At 37.3% G+C, this 16,313-nt stretch overlaps 1 protein-coding gene across 1 annotated transcript in view; it reads left to right on the forward strand.

The window, feature by feature from the left end:
* SIM1 (SIM bHLH transcription factor 1) overlaps positions 1–15,548 on the forward strand; it is an 84,915-nt gene extending 69,367 nt beyond the window's left edge. The window contains exons 11-12 of the mRNA XM_069077164.1: positions 5,955–6,357; positions 9,229–15,548. Coding sequence (XP_068933265.1) covers positions 5,955–6,357; positions 9,229–9,959 — 1,134 coding nt within the window. The 3' untranslated portion in view covers positions 9,960–15,548. The remainder of the gene's footprint in view (positions 1–5,954; positions 6,358–9,228) is intronic.
* Positions 15,549–16,313: the final 765 nt, after the last annotated feature.

Consider the following 16,313-nt stretch of genomic DNA (forward strand, 5'->3'; position numbering starts at 1 on the left):
GGTATTTACATGTATCTAGTGTTTTAGACTCTTTTCAGTGCTTACATATAGTGTTCTTATTTGGTCCTGGGGAAAATTCTGTGAGATTATAGGACACCCTCATTTTATAGATGGAGAAACTAAAGCAAATTAAATAAAATGACTTTCTCAGAGTCTCATAACAAATCAATAACTCAGAACCATGACTAGAATATGGGTTTCCCATTCATCTCTCAGTTCAGTTCTCATCCTGAAATTTTGAGGTACTCATAGTTTGGATTTTATATACCTTATATTTAAATAGGGAGTGGGGATATGATGGTAGTCTATGATTATTTAAAAGTAGTTCTAAGCTTAAATTTTGTTAGCACACATTTGAATTTTATTAAAGATCTTTTTTTAGTGGAATTACTCTTTCAATCTATTCTGTACAAACCAAGACTTTATTTTGCTTTGTAACATGACAATTCCTTCATTGAAAGATGATACAAATGCAAACTATGCTATAAAGAAGAAAATATGGAAGAATAGCAAGATTTTAGGTAACATTGCAATTTCCTTCTTTCAAGGAAATGATGCTGATAAACAATTCTTCATGTTCAGGATTAATGACTGCCAGTAATGCTGCTCCCATATTCTGCAGTTTTGAACTTGGGGGGAGGAGAATGATAGACTAACACTTTAAAGCCTAATATTTTCCTCCTACAAGTTGATATTGGCTCTTTGATCACATATTTTTAAGCTCAAATTTCCATGTCTTCTTCAGTAATTGTTCTTGAGGCTTTTTTGAGGCACCCAATTCTACAAGTCTTTTTGCCATCATATTCATTCATTCAGCAAGTATTTTTTAAGCTCATGTTTGTGCAAGATGCTATTAAGGAAATGTTATGTGTAGAAAATTATGCTAAACACTGGGGATACAATGACAAAATGGAAAACAGTCCCTGCCCGCAAGGAGTTTATATTCTATCAACCCATTTTTGCTTACTTCTTATAATCTGAATTTACATAGAACTTTATTTGGGGGGAAAATCCACATTCACTACACTTCCACATTACTATTTGTACTGTGTTTACCTTACATTTATGTATTCGTCATTTATTGTAATTATTTGTGTGTCTACATGTCTAATCTCTCTTCTAGGCCATCAGCTCAATAATAACAGAGACCTTGTCCTACTCAACTTTATTTACCCTGTTATTGTCTACTCAGTGCATTGGATATCGCAGGCCCTCAGTTAATATCTATTGATTTAATAATAATAATAATAACTAGTCTTTACATAGTGCTTTAAAGTTTGCAAAGGGCTTTACATATGTTATTTCATTTGACCCTTCCAACAACATTGTGAGGTAAAATCCTCATTTTATACATGAAGAACCTGAGGCAGATAGGGGTTAAGTGATTTGCTCAGGGTCACTTAGCTAGTAAATATCTGAGGCAGAATTTGAACCCTAAGTCCAGTGCTATATCCTCAGCACCACCTAGCTACGTCAGTACAGCTGTATGGACATGCAAATTTGCATATTGTAATAGACTACAGAGGCATGATAAATAGCCTCACGAGCCCTGAGAGGGGATTCAAAATACCTACAGTTATAGTCTAAACTCTGATGCTTGCTAGTTTTGGGTTCACTTAACAATAATATTTGAATACTGGGAGGATCTGTGATTTTGTCTACACTTCTACTAACATGAATCGTAACACCTTTTATAGTCTTCAGAAATTCCTATGGCCTAACATTTCATAACCTTGTGATCAACCTGGTCACTGCCTTGAGGGCAGCAACTGTGTCATTTTTTTTTTTTGTTTTTGTATTCAGCACACAGAATAGTAGCTGACACTTAAGAATAATACTAATTACTAGCATTTATAGTGCTTTAAGGTTTAATGGCTTTACAAATATTCTTTCATTTTATCCTCATATCAGCTCTGGCAGACAGGTACTGTTATTTCCATTTTTATAGGTGAGGAAACTGAGGGAGCTAGCTGTTAATTGATTTGTCTAGACTCACACATTCAGACACAAATCTTTCTGACTCCAGGCCCTGCATTCTATTCATTGTGCCATATTTGTTGCCTATAGTACTTGCCTATAGTTATTAAAAGCTCGGGGTGGCTAGGTGGCACAGTGAATAGAGCACTGGCCCTGTACTCAGGAGGACCTGAGTTCAAATCCGACCTCAGACACTTAACACACACAAAAAAATCCCTAGCCATGCGACATTGGGTAAGTCACTTAACCCCAATTGCCCTCCAAAAAAAAGCAAAAAAAGTAAAATAGCATGTCTTTTAGGGGTGGCTAGGTGGTGCAATGAATAGAGAACTGGCCCTGGAGTCAGGAGGACCTGCGTTCAAATCCGACCTCAGACACTTGACACACATACTAGCCATATGACTTTGGGCAAGTCACAACCCCAAATGCCCTCCAAAAAGAAATAAATAAACAAATAAATAAATCTCTAGGGGCAGCCAGGTGGCACAGTGAGTAAGAGCACTAGCCCCAGAGTTGGGATGACCTGGGATCGAATCCCGGCTCTGATACTTAGCACCACACCAAGAAATAATTGGCCGTGTAACCTTGAGCAAGTTACTTAACCCCAATTGCTTTAAAAAATAAAAAAAAAGCTCAATAAATCTAGAACAAGGGGTGGCTAGGTGGCGCAGTGAATAGAGCACCGGCCCTGGAGTCAGGAGGACCTGAGTTCAAACCTCACCTCAGACACTTAACTAGCCATGTGACTTTGGGCAAGTGACTTAACCCCAATTGCCCCTCCAAAAAAAAAAGGAAAATAAATATAGAACAATTCTTCATGAATGCTTATAGAATTTAATTGCATTGAAGGAATCTCTCCAATTGGTTCTCAAATAATAGACACAATTTTTCACTGGGGTAATAATACCAATGATGGAACTTTAATGTTTATTAAGTTTTCCTTATAACAGTCTTCCGATATAGAGGTGCAAATATTATCCTTATTGAACAAATGAGGAAGCTGAGATACGGAGATTAAGTGATGAGACCTAAATTTGTTGGACTCTAAAGTCTCTAGTTCTAAATCTATGATTCCTGAGTTGCCCATGGTCACACAGATAGATGGTCAGTGTCAGAGCTGTGATACAAATTATGGTTTTTGACTTAAAAGCTGAGGAACTTTCATGGAGTTCCTTGCCTTCTTTCTGAATCTTTATTTCCTTATTGGTAAAGTAGGAACAATAATCTACCTATTTTTCCAATTTGTTGTGGGCAAAATTACTGGCAAACTATACAGCCACTACATAAATGTGAGTTGTTATTCATTATCTTCAATGGACATTTATTTGGCACCTGCTATTAGGAAGGTTCTCTCTCTCCAACTGGGGTGGAGGAGGATATTGGAAAGAGGATGGAAAGGTTCTATATTAAGCCCTCAGGGCATATTTCCTGCCCCAAGGAATTTATAATCTAGTGGAATTGATCCCAAAGCAGAAGAATTGGCTCAGCAGGCTGATACTACACAGATTGTCAGGTTTTGGGCTGTTCTTTGAATTCTAGCTGCCACCTGGAAGGGTTTGTTGCTATTTGTGTCTCTTCCTCTCCAAGTCAATATGACATATTTACTTGGAGTGAACCATCCCACTTCTGGCTATTTGTATCCCAGGGCAGCCTATCTGTTGCTATTGTTTCGCAGCCACTGGCATGACCCTTAGTCTCTAAATTCTGCTTTCGTGTATTCTTGAAGTGTCTCCCTGGTGTGCCTGCCTCGTGCCTGCCTGCCCGGGTTTGCCTCATGTGGAATTTTTCTTGTGAATGAGGAACAGAATGTTCCTTTACCCTGAGCCAATAGTGCTTTCTCACATGCACTCAGGCTAAGCTTTTTTCTTTCTGAATAGGACTCAAAAGTCTTGACTGGAGCACTTCAGAAATAGGCCAGGTTTATACTTTTATAAAAACAAAGCAGAATCCCAGCAACCCCTCTCTAGGAGAAGCACAGATGGTTTGAATTTCTCCAAGGGCAAGCATATGGTGACGACTTCTGTATGGCACATGCATGAAACTCTGATCCCTGCTGATGGGGAAGAGGGTGGACACTAGCTAACCACTTACTGCGGTGAACGTGAAGGTGGCCTCTTCTTTTGAAAAGACAGGCTTGAAGTTTGTTAAAAGAAAAGGTGTTTGGGATTTTGAAGAGCTTCAATGTGGGTAATCAGACTTCTGTCGCCATTTGCACCAACCTTGTGTGCTGAAGGAGCTGAGATTTTCAGCCCTCTTTTTGGTCATATTGACAGAATAGACTAGTAGTTCATTCATAAAGATGGCAAAGAATTAATAAGATAATTTGAAATAGTGAAGGAAAAATTGTAAATTGGAATTTGCATAAAATTCTGAACTTTATACATTGTTAGGATTTTTTGTAGTTCCCCAAACAAAACATGTGTATCTAATCTCTATGAGGATGTTCTAGTGGGAACTTCTCCTAGAGTATGGGGTGAGTTTCTGAAATGCCTCCAAGATTTAGGATTCTCTAATTCTATAGTAGTGGAAATGTAGTTACAAAGTTAAAAAAAAAGTGGAATTATGCCTAAACCTTGCTATTCATTATAGAATAATTCAGTGACTGGTGCATGTTAGACCTCACCCAAGAAGTTTCAGTTACAAAAGTGTAAAGAAAATGTCATTAGATGCTTTAGCCTATATAGTAATGGTTTAAATCCTGAGAAAAGAGTTCTTGAGAGGCATTGGTGTTATGCTTCAAATTCTAGATTTATTCTAGTGCTTCTTTGCTTTGGAAATGCTTGCAAAACTCTGAATTCCAGGAGTGATTCAGGTAAACCAATTTCCCCCCTTTGGAGTGTTTTAAAGATACTTTCATAAAGATCTTGTGATAAGAATGACTTCTTCCAAAATCACATAGTAAAAGAATATTTGAATCAGATAGGATATTACTAATTGTTTCACTAAAATTTTACAAAAGCTTTTTTTTTTTTTGAGGGAGGAAGATAGGGCAGTCGGGGTTAAGTGACTCACCCAAGGTCACATGGCTAGTTTTTTTGTGTGTGTTAAGTGCCTGAGGCCGAATTTGAACTCAGGTCCTCCTGACTCGAGGGCTAGTACTCTATTCACTTGCGCCACCTAGCTGTCCCAAACTCTTTTTTTTTTTTTGGTCTTTTTTTTTAGGGGAAGGGGAGGCAAGGCAGGTGGGGTTAAGTGACTTGCCCACGGTCACACAGCTAGTAAGTGTTAAGTGTCTGAGGTCAGATTTAAACTCAGGTCTTCCTGACTCCAGGGCCAGTGCTCTACTCACTGTGCCACCTAGCTTCCACTCAAAAGCTTCTTTTCAAATAAAAAATGTTATCAATTAAAAAAAAAACAGCGCTGTCAGTCTCTTTTATCCCTGGTAGAACTCTTTCTTAAAGAAGTTACCTTTTTAAAACATAATTACTTAAAGAAATATATTAAAGCTAAATAAATCAAGACATGGCCATGTCTAAACTGGTTCTATTTACTGTGCATCAGTTCAGAGACATCTTCCTAAGCTTCTCTGAATTATTCATATTCATAATTTTTTACTAAATTAATATCTCATCACAGTCATGTACCACAATTTGTTGAACTGTTTCTCAATCAAGGTGTATCCACTTTGTGTCCAGTTCTTTCCCAACATAAAAAATGCTGGATATTGGAGTATATCAGTGCTTTTATTTTTAAACTTTTAGATACTTTAGAACCTTTTTGATCTTTTTAGATATATATCTAGAAGTGAGATCTATAACCAAAAGATATGGACACTATAGTTACTTTTTACCACAATTTTAAATTGCTTTCCAGAATGTTTGGATCAATTTCATAGCTTCTGAAGTCCTTCATTGTTGTTTTCTTCTGTACTATTGTGCTCACTTTGTAAATTTTTCTCCTGGTTCTGCTTACTTAACTCTTCATCAGTTCATATAAGTTTTCCTAGAAACTTATATTTCTTCTATTTTGTCTTCCAGTATTCTGGATTCCACACCGAAAGATCTGAATCGGATCATGACAGTCAGTGGGGAGGAAGCCCACTCACAGATACTGCATCTCCACAGTTACTGGACCCCTCGGAAAGGCCCAGCTCCCAGCATGATGCTTCATGTGCCTATAGACAGTATTCAGACCGCACCTCTCTTTGCTATGGCTTTGCACTTGACCATTCCAGGCTGACAGATGATAGACATTTTCATACCCAGGCCTGTGAAGGAGGCCGTTGCGAGGCAGGTCGATATTTCCTTGGCACCCCACAAGCTGGGAGAGAGCCCTGGTGGGGCTCTCGTTCAGCATTGCCCCTAACCAAGGCCTCCCCAGAAAGCAGAGAAGCCTATGAGAACAGCATGCCACACATAACCTCCGTTCACAGAATTCATGGTAAGAGTAGTAGGTACCAAATAAAAAATGTATATGAAACTCTTTGCAAATCTTCAAGCAGTATATGATGGAGCTATTAGTAGTAGCAATATTCCTACTAGCAGAGTCTCTGCTGAGATGGAATCATAAGTTTCAAGGCTTCAAGTATGGCATTCTAGATGTGGGAATATACTTCTTAGTCCAAATGATTTTCTTTTGGATTTATACATTTGCAGCTCTGTACTGCTTGAGGTAGTAACAAAGCTAAGAACAGAAGTTTTTATTAAATCTACACTAAAAATACCAATCAGACCGGTTTTTAATGTATGTCAAATTTTGAGTTTTTGAGAGAGAAGAAAGTACCTTAAAATCCAGAGTATTGTATTTGTAGGTAAGGGGCCAAAGTTCAAATCTCATCAGTTCTTATTTACTACCTTTCTGGCCTTGGGCAAGTTATTTAACCTCACTGGGCCTTGAGTTTCTTCTTCTGTAAAATGAAGGAATTGGAGAGATGGTTTCTGAGACCCTTCTAGCTCTGGATTTGTGATCTGATAGCCCTTTGATTCTGTTGTGTATCTTTTGCATTCTTGTGCTCCCTTGGAAAGGAAAATATAAAAAGTACCCTGGCCATATAGAAAATCATTCAGAAAGAATACTGGGACTAAAGGATATTATGACATGCAGAGCATACTTACATTTTCATCTTGGCATTATTCTATGGAAGCTGAATGGTATTACAGGCTCAGGAAAATGGAGAATATAACTAAATTGCTTAGTGTCATAAAAGGGTTTTTTGGACAGGTGTGCAGAGTAGACAGGGAGTAAGCAGATGTCCATTTGTTTCCACCAAAGTTGAGTTCAGGAAGGACTGTTGAATTCTTCCTCATATCTTTTTAAAAGTAGACAATAACTCAGAGATTAATTAGAAGACCCTAGTATTTGCTGCTGTTGTTTCCTGAACCCCCCTCAGTGTATTGAGCATTTTAAATAGGTTAACCATGATAAAAATTCAGCCTGGGTCTTACATTATCCTTCATGAATCAAATCCCCTGCTGCTTCACCCCCCAATTATACCCTAATAATTTGCTTTCCAATTCTTCCATTTTTATTTTCCACTTTTGTCTTGTTTTATAAAATGGAAGTAGATTTCATGGAAGGGGAAGGGGAAAGAGAAGAAATTTTTTTATTAAGTGCCTACTGTATGCCAGGCACTGTACATAACCCTAAAAGCATTATACAGATGTGAGTTACACTGACAAGACAGATGTTGGGGGGAGGTATCCAACACTTGTAGTCTGGAAGGAAATACTAGAAAGGAAAAAAAAGTAGCAAGGACATATTTGGAGCAATTAATAGTATAATTGTAGAAATCTTATAGGAGAAGGGTGATCCAGTGGAAAGATTGTTGGGTTTGGAGCCAAGAGAACAGGATTCAAATTTCAGCTCTGCTACATACTACCTGTGTGTTAATGAGCAAGTCATTTATGTGTCTGAGCCTAGGTTTCCTCATCTGTAAAAGAATGGTGTAGGACTAGATAGCCTTTAAATCTATGATGTTATATGCCATATTATTCAGTCTACAGATTATCTGCATGATTTTATGTTTCTCTTCCTTCCTTTTATATTGGCTTTGGACTCTTTGGGGAATTTGATTTTCTATAGGAGACATTCTGTGTTTGCATTATTCCTTAAAATCCTAAAGAAGCATTCTACCTACCTTTGACTTTTTTTCCACTCTTGCTTGGATAAAGTTCCAAAATGATAGTGCTGAGTTGGAAAGAGCTGATACTATGAGATGCCAACTCTAATGAAATATACATGTTGTATGGATTTTGAGAGGGATATTGATTTTAAATCCATCTATTTTATACCAAGTAGTGTCCAAATAAATCTAAGAGCTTTATTTTATAGTAACTTAAGATATATTTAGAATTTCCAGAATGTAGACAGCTTTTTCTGAGAAGAGCCATCCCTGCTCTTATATGCTCACCTAATTCCTCATAGTGGTACAGAGGTGACTCCAGGTTCTTGATGACTCTACCAGCAATGTACAAGCTTTAGTGGGTTCTTCTAAATAGAGAAATCTTATTAACAATATCTAACCTAGCTCAGTGTGGGAAACAGAATTGCAAGGATGGCTGAAAGGTGATGAATTTTGGTTTAGTCTCCTTATTTTACAGGTAAGGAAGTAAGAGGTTCAGTTAGTTCAAGTAAATTGCCTAGAGTCATGCATGTATGTAGTGATGAGCAGAGCTGTGCTTGGAACCCACATCATCTGACTCTAAGACTGGGGGCCCTTTCCAATTTGACATAATCTTTCCCTTCATTTACAATTACTTTCTGGTTAACTTGACATATTATGTTTAACTCCAGAGCTTCTGAGGAATTAGGATCAGTCATAGGTTTCTAGATCTAGAGCTAGAAGGGACCCCTAATTCTTCCTACTCCAATACTACTTTTTTTTGAGGGGGGAGGGCAGGGCAATTGGGGTTAAGTGAGATTTGCCCAAGGTCACACGACTAGTAAGTGTTAAGTGTCTGAGACTGGATTTGAACTTAGGTCCTCCTGTCTCCAGTGCTGGTACTATATTCACTGTGCTACCTAGCGCCGCCTCTCCAATACTACTTTTACAGATGAAGAAACTGAGGCCTAAACAGGTTAAAGGGCTTGTATAGGAACACTCAAAGAGTAAATATAAAAGGCAGGATTGGAACCTAGTTCTTGGAACACTTTTTGTCATTCATTCTGCTGTATGTATCTGCATTGTGCCTGATCTTTAAATGATTGATTGATTGTTTTTCTTTTAGAAACATGTTATGTTGTGTATTTTCCACATTTTTTTCTTACTAAGAATCTGCTTAGTGTTTAATCCATATGTGGGTCTTTCTCTAGGGAGAGGCCACTGGGATGAAGACAGTGTGGTCAGTTCTCCAGACCCCGGGTCTGCCAGCGAATCAGGTGACCGCTATCGTGCTGAACAGTACCAGGGCAGCCCCCATGAACCCAGCAAAATTGAAACTCTGATAAGAGCCACCCAGCAGATGATTAAAGAGGAAGAGAACAGATTGCAGCTCCGGAAAGCCCCTCCTGACCAACTGGCTGCCATTAATGGAGCAGGGAAAAAACACTCCCTTTGTTTTGCAAACTACCAGCAGCCGCAGCTGACTGGAGAGGTCTGCCATGGCCCTTCTCTTGCCAACACTTCCCCATGTGAGCACCTTCAACAAAGAGAAGGGAAGATGATGAGCCCTCATGAAAATGACTATGGCAGCAGCCCCACAGCCTTGTCTAGGATAAGCAGTCCCAACTCGGATCGTATTTCTAAATCCAGCTTGGTATTAGCTAAAGACTATCTCCATTCAGACATGTCCCCTCATCAGACAGTAGGAGATCATCCGGCAGTCTCTCCGAACTATTACAGTTCTCACCGGCAGTATTTTGATAAGCATGCTTACACATTAACTGGGTATGCCTTGGAGCACTTGTATGACAGTGAGGCCATTAGAACCTATTCCTTGGGCTGCAACGGCTCCCACTTTGATGTAACTTCTCATTTAAGAATGCAGCAAGACCCAGCACAAGGACACAAAGGGACATCTGTTATAATAACCAATGGGAGCTGATGTTTTTTTCTAAAAAAAAAATTTGTGCTTTAAGGATATCTTTGAAACATAGTTGGAACATATATATGTTTTAATGCCCTTGTTACCAGCATTTAATATACCACAGTATGTTAGAGAGAATAACCCAAGCTACTGAAGCTACTGGGTATGAATTGACACATGTTACTGTAAAAAAAATAAGAAATGCACTAGCATTCAGGGTTACAGTGAATGGAGTTAAAGTGAACCTGTAAGTTGCCCCCGGGATTTATGGGAGCCAGAATGGATAAAGTCACGTCGAAAATACCAGTGTAGATCAAATGAGCAATTTATGCAGATTGTATGGGTACTAGTTGGAAATGCCACAGAGGGAAGACCCAGTGAGCTGCATGGGCCCAGACTGCTACTCACAAAGCCGCTATGCACCCTTGACATGCAAAAATTTGGAATGTAGACCATAAAATACACATGCCAAAAATGGGTAACTTTTCTTAACCCTAACGTGTGATTGCTTCTTCATGATCTGAAGAAGTTGTTGTTATTCCCCGAAGAAATGAATAAGAGATCTCAGAGAAGGGGTTTCTTTCCTGTGATCTCTTAGTCATTCTGACACATTTGATCTAGGCATAAATTAGGGATATGGTTCTGGATATAGCATTGGACATATTTCTCACATGGTATCTATTAGAAGCAATCAGGAAGTGGCAATTTTCATTCTGCTTTTGAGTCATACAAAGGGATATGATTGCACTGACGTAGAGGTAAGGGGCTGTGTTAAATAATAACAATTAGACATTGGAACATGCACCAAGAATTGAGGGCACTCAATTAAAAGAAATTCAGAGGAGGCAATGAGACCAGAAACAGAGATAAACGAAAAGATTTCCAAGAACAGACCATTTCAGGTTCAGACTGTGTGTGCCATTAGTAATCAACACATTAAGAGTTTTTGAAAAAACAGCTACAATACAACCCACCAGGAAACAAGGCTGATAGAGAGGGAGTGTGAAAAGTAATTAAGAAAAACAAGGGAGTTATTGCGTGAAATGATTGGAAGTGTTTGAAAACATTGCTAAATCTGATTGTGCAAATGTAAAAACACATGGAAAGCCAGTATAATGAAGAAATAATCTGGTTTCAAGAGAATGTTTAAGTCGAAAGCTTAGAATAAGGCACAGGATTTTGAGATGTAATGTTCTGAAAGAAGGAACAGACAAGGTATTGCAATATTTGCCTACTTGGATTTGTTGTTGATCTCTATTTTAAAGACAAATACTGCTTCTTGAGGAATGTTGGGGGAGTAAGAAAGATCACATGACTCTTGACGAATATTACTAGTTTTTGTCAGGAAACCTAGGCTCCATTACTGACTCTATCACTAATCTGCTTTGTGAACCTGTGTAGATTATATAACCATCTTTCCTAGTTCTCAGGTTGATCATTTATAAAACAGAGAAGTTATATTAGATAACCTATCTCTAAGGTAATTTGCTGTTCTAGAGTCCTGCGATTCATTAGTTCAGGAAAATTGGATTTAATTGAAAGATTCTGTTGGTTTGATCCATCATGCCTTGGGAATGACAGGAATTTTAATTTCTGGGTGGTGTACCACTCCCACAGCACTATGGCTGGCCTGTAATTGAAGAAGATCCTTTGAATCTCCCAGGTATGTTCAATTCTGACACCCATGTTTAGACTTAGTCAAATGTATATGGTGAGATTTGACAGGGGAAGGAAGAAGAAAACCAAATTTAGATCTCAGAGAGAACACTGACTTTGCTCAATGAAATATATTCTAGAAATCCATAGAGAATGTTATAGATGGCATAGGGAGGTAGTTCATAAACTTATTCTTTACCCATCTTTCATGATGTTCATTTTTCTCCAGGCACAGAGTTCTTGGCTCCTTTAAGGAGTATTAGGCGTTAGGGGAATTAACCTACAATTTATAAGAGAAAATACATCCCTGAACACAAAACAGATTTAGAATATACCTCTATCATTTATTCATTTATTACACTTGATAGTCCATAGGCAGGAATGGTCCTGAATGATAGTGATCTGAAGGTTGAGTACTGGCCCATCGTAAGCAAAAGCAATGGTGAAATTCTTTGAAAATTCTTGACAGACGTATTTCTTGAGTTGCTTAGTGTGTTATAAAGACAAAGAAAGACCATCGTAAATGAATGATTTTTGTTACCAATTGTATCATCTAAAACAATTCCAATGCCTAATTTAAAACAAATAGAATTCTGAAAAAAAAAATCTATGTATGCATAAATCATAAAACAGAATAATTTTTTGGAGAACTGTGACCATATTGGGGTACTTGCATTGGCCTTCCGGTAACTTTGTTAGAGAAAGGATGTTTTGGAAGTGCTAAGGATTTAGCAAAAGTGAGTGTGAGAATTAAGAGCCAAAGATATGGGTAAGCTGAAATACTTAGTGAATATGGCCTACTTTAGAAAGGAAGTTTGTACAGATGGGCCCTTACTGATGTGTACACATTCTACAGAATATGGCATAGACAGATGCTAGAAAGAGTAGTTGAAACATAAGAACCAAGGAAAATGAACTTATGCTAGAGGAAAGGCTGGCCCTAAAGGAATTTGGGTGGAATTTTTATGTGGAGGCTAGTTAATAGATGGAGAAAGTAAACTATGAAATTTATAGATAGGAGCAGCCTGAATAAATAAAGCTTGCAAGAAAGGAAAGACCAGCATGTGTAGGGAAAGACATGGATTGTCCAAGTTATATCTTGGTTGAAAATTCTGGTTGGCCCAGTTAAAAGCACATTTTTTTTTCTCTTTAACATACCAATGATATCAATAGTTCTTTAGTAACAATCCTATCACCTAATATTAAAATATAATTTGGGAAAAGTGGAGTAAAAATATACAGCATTGTTATTGTGTTTAGCAACATACCAAGGTCAGAATGACTCAGAACAAGTCCCGCTGTTTCACTCTGGCAGAAACCTTAGTAAAGCATTATACAGAGAGCAGTAAACTGTTTCTAGTCTTCATCAATACATTTATCACAAGATTATGTTCCCCATGCTGTGTAGACACTATCTGTGTACTTTCTGTGTTTTATATAAAATGGAAAACATAGGGCCCCAATAGCTTGATCCGTTAAATTTATGCTCTGACTGGTCTTGGGTTATAATCTTAGTTTTCCATCTCTTTGTTAAATGCTGAGAACCATGGCATTGAACTTTAAAAGGCAGTATCTTAAAACACTAATCACAAAGAAGTATAATTTTTATACTATCTTAGGAATAATAGGCACTATATTTTGTGTCTGCCAATAACACTAAAACTTTCTCTTTGGCGTTTTTTTAGGCCTGTCCTCCTACTTAATTCAGAACTTTGCATAGCTGAAGTAATGTAAGGAATTCTCCTTTGGAGATGGGGGAACCACTTTGTTAATGAATGTGGAAGATGCAGTAAAATTTTCTTTGTTATTTTTCTAATTTATAACATTAGCCTCACCATTAAACCAGGGCAGACATTTCAGGATCAATTTAATCTCTACTTTTTGGTTGATGTACTGTGTTGAATGGAATATGCCTGTATTTCTATACATAGTTACTCATTACTAGATAATATGACATCTATTGAAGTGACACTGCCGATGAGATGGAATTATAAATTATTTACCATTAATGTTATCCCAGAAACACCACTTTGCCCCATTTGTACTGAATGATACTTGGAGGAATGAGAATAACAACATTTGTCCAAATTCTTAATTCACTTTATAACCTATTCCATCTATTGCTTTGGTGTGGAGATCTCTCACTTACTAGTGAGCTTTATACAGTATGTGAGATGAGTGAATAAATAAGAAGCATTTATTAAGTGTTTTCTGTGTGGCAAGCCTTGTGGAGAAAGGTGACCTTCACCCAGAATTGGTATGTTCTCTTTTGGAAACCAGGTAGAATCTTATTATTGTTGTTGCTAACCAAAACTAGAAAAATGTCCATGGATTCTTTGTAATAATGATTTTTAAAGCATATTTCCTCAAAACCTGGGTCAAATAACCTCTATGAGTGTCAGTTTCCTCACTTGTAAAATGAGGAGGTTGGATTTACCTGACCTGTTATGGTACCTTCTAGCTCTAAGCCTATGTTCCAAGAGCAAAGAGATTAGAAAGAATAAACAGTGGCTACATCTAAGCATTCAGTTTTATGAATATTTAGCTTTTTTGCTGTTGATGAATTGTTTCAGTCGTGTCCAATTCTCCATGATCCCATTTGGGGTTTTTTTGGTGAAGATACTGGAGTGGTTCGTCATTTCCTTCTCCAGCTTATTTTACAGATGAGAAAACTGAGGCAAACAGGGTTAAGTGACTTGCCCAGGGTCACATAGCTAGTGTCTGAGGATATTTGTCTACACCCCCTCTCAAGAGCTGGAATTGGGTCTGTGTAAATTTCCAGGTTGCTTCTATGAAAACTAAGAGCAAAAGCTCTGTGTTATTCACTGAATGACTCAGGGGCTTGAGAAGGCTAAATATTGGATGTATGCCTACTTAAGTTGTTGTATTGGATTTAGAATATCAAAAGACATGGCTATTTTTGGTTCACTTATCTTACACGGGAGGGTTGCATACATTTCTATTCTAGTTTCTCTTGCAATTAAAGAGCTTTAATTTCTAAAATTTACAAAACCCCTTCTCCCCCTTTACTGGAACAATCCATCTGGAAACACATACTATTTTCTAAATAGATGAATAATGGATGTAAAATTCTAAAGTACTCCAAAGACTAGGTGGAATGATCCAAAACATAATGTCAGTTTTTGTGATTAGGGACTTGAGTTCAGGTAGCTAACTCTTTGAAATACCTGGTTTATATTCAGAAAGCAAATCATCATCATGGTATATAACAAATTCACAACAGATGAGTTCTATCTGTATGAGAGTATGTGTTTTGAGGGGGGGAAGAGGGTGGATTTTCAATGTGGTGCTCATTTTTTTGTGTGCAAGATTATACAGATAGTGGTTGGCTCCAAGAGGGGAAGACATGCTCATTTCCAAATGAGAGCTTCTAAAAAGTTCCTGCAGCAGAATGCCACAAGGAAATGTAAGCAAACACTCAAGCATTATAAATAAAAACAAAGATAATTATATGCCATGTTTCTTAATAAACTGACAAGGCACAGGAAAATTTGGAATTCCCAAATTGTCTGAGGAATTCAAACCAAATTTGTATAATTTTTTTAAAAAATTGCTTGGATGGAACTAAGTAATGGGAATTTACTTTCAGACATCTGTGGGTGAGTTTGTCCTAATCAACAAACTTGGGACCCAAAAGCATAGAATGTCAGAGTTGGAAGGGGTGTTAGTGGTCATCTAACTTGATCTGTAACCTGAAAATAACACTTAATTACATATGAGTTTATGTTATATGACAAATCTCATTGTATTTACATTGCAAAGGAAACAAAATCTGCTTGGAAAATTATTTTACTATTATTTAACATTTAAAATTTTTTTCCCAAAGGGCAACATTTCAGCATGTGAAGAATAGGAAAGTGAACCTCAAAACATATGATTTTCCAGGCTTGCTTTTGGACTGGCATTTAAAAAAAAAGAAAGAAAAAGAAATCAGAAAGAGAAAAAGAAAGGGTTCTGTTGTTAAAGGAAGAAAGTGATCTCTGATATTTCCAATGCCATGCCTTGCAATATATAGTTTCTAGTGACACTGTGGCAAAACACCTGTGGCTGGAGGTTTTACTTTGGAATGTAATGTAGAGAAAAATTAGCAACGTCAACAATATCTTGCAGAGTGTTCCCATTTATAATTATTTATATTGTAAATAGCTTTCTGAAGTAAATTTGAAGTTAATGTGCATAAAATGTATTTATTATGTGAAGATTTTTTTTTTTGGTTTAAAATATAGTTACCAATATGCATTTTTTTGGTCTGGATTCATGAGTCTTAAATGATCATCACTAACACATAGAATTTTAGTTTGCAAAACAATTTCCATACATTATCACATTTGAACCTCACAAAAATGCCATGATGCAGGTGCTACAGATAATCATCACATCTCTTTTTTTTTTTATAGCTGGAGACACAGAGAGAAGAGGTGATTTGCCCATGGTCACAAAGCTAGTTGGAAGATTTAAACCTAGACCTCACTAAATCCAAATCTAATATTTGATCCTTATATCATATTGTTTCAAATAGGAATTATTTCTTGAAAGACAAATCTGTAGTATTAGGCACAAGACCCTTAACAGAAAAGATGTGCTAAAATAACGTAGCTTTTGGAAACTAAATTGCTTTTTCAATATAGAGCTAGGGACATTACCAAACAGTTTGCCAGTAGTTCTTGGAACCTCCTTTTGAATGTGTCTGATGTG

The sequence above is a fragment of the Petaurus breviceps genome, unplaced genomic scaffold (genome assembly GCF_028583685.1).
Source record: "Petaurus breviceps papuanus isolate PSGF00001 unplaced genomic scaffold, PetGlider_PUasm1.0 90977, whole genome shotgun sequence".
Taxonomy (NCBI): domain Eukaryota; kingdom Metazoa; phylum Chordata; class Mammalia; order Diprotodontia; family Petauridae; genus Petaurus; species Petaurus breviceps.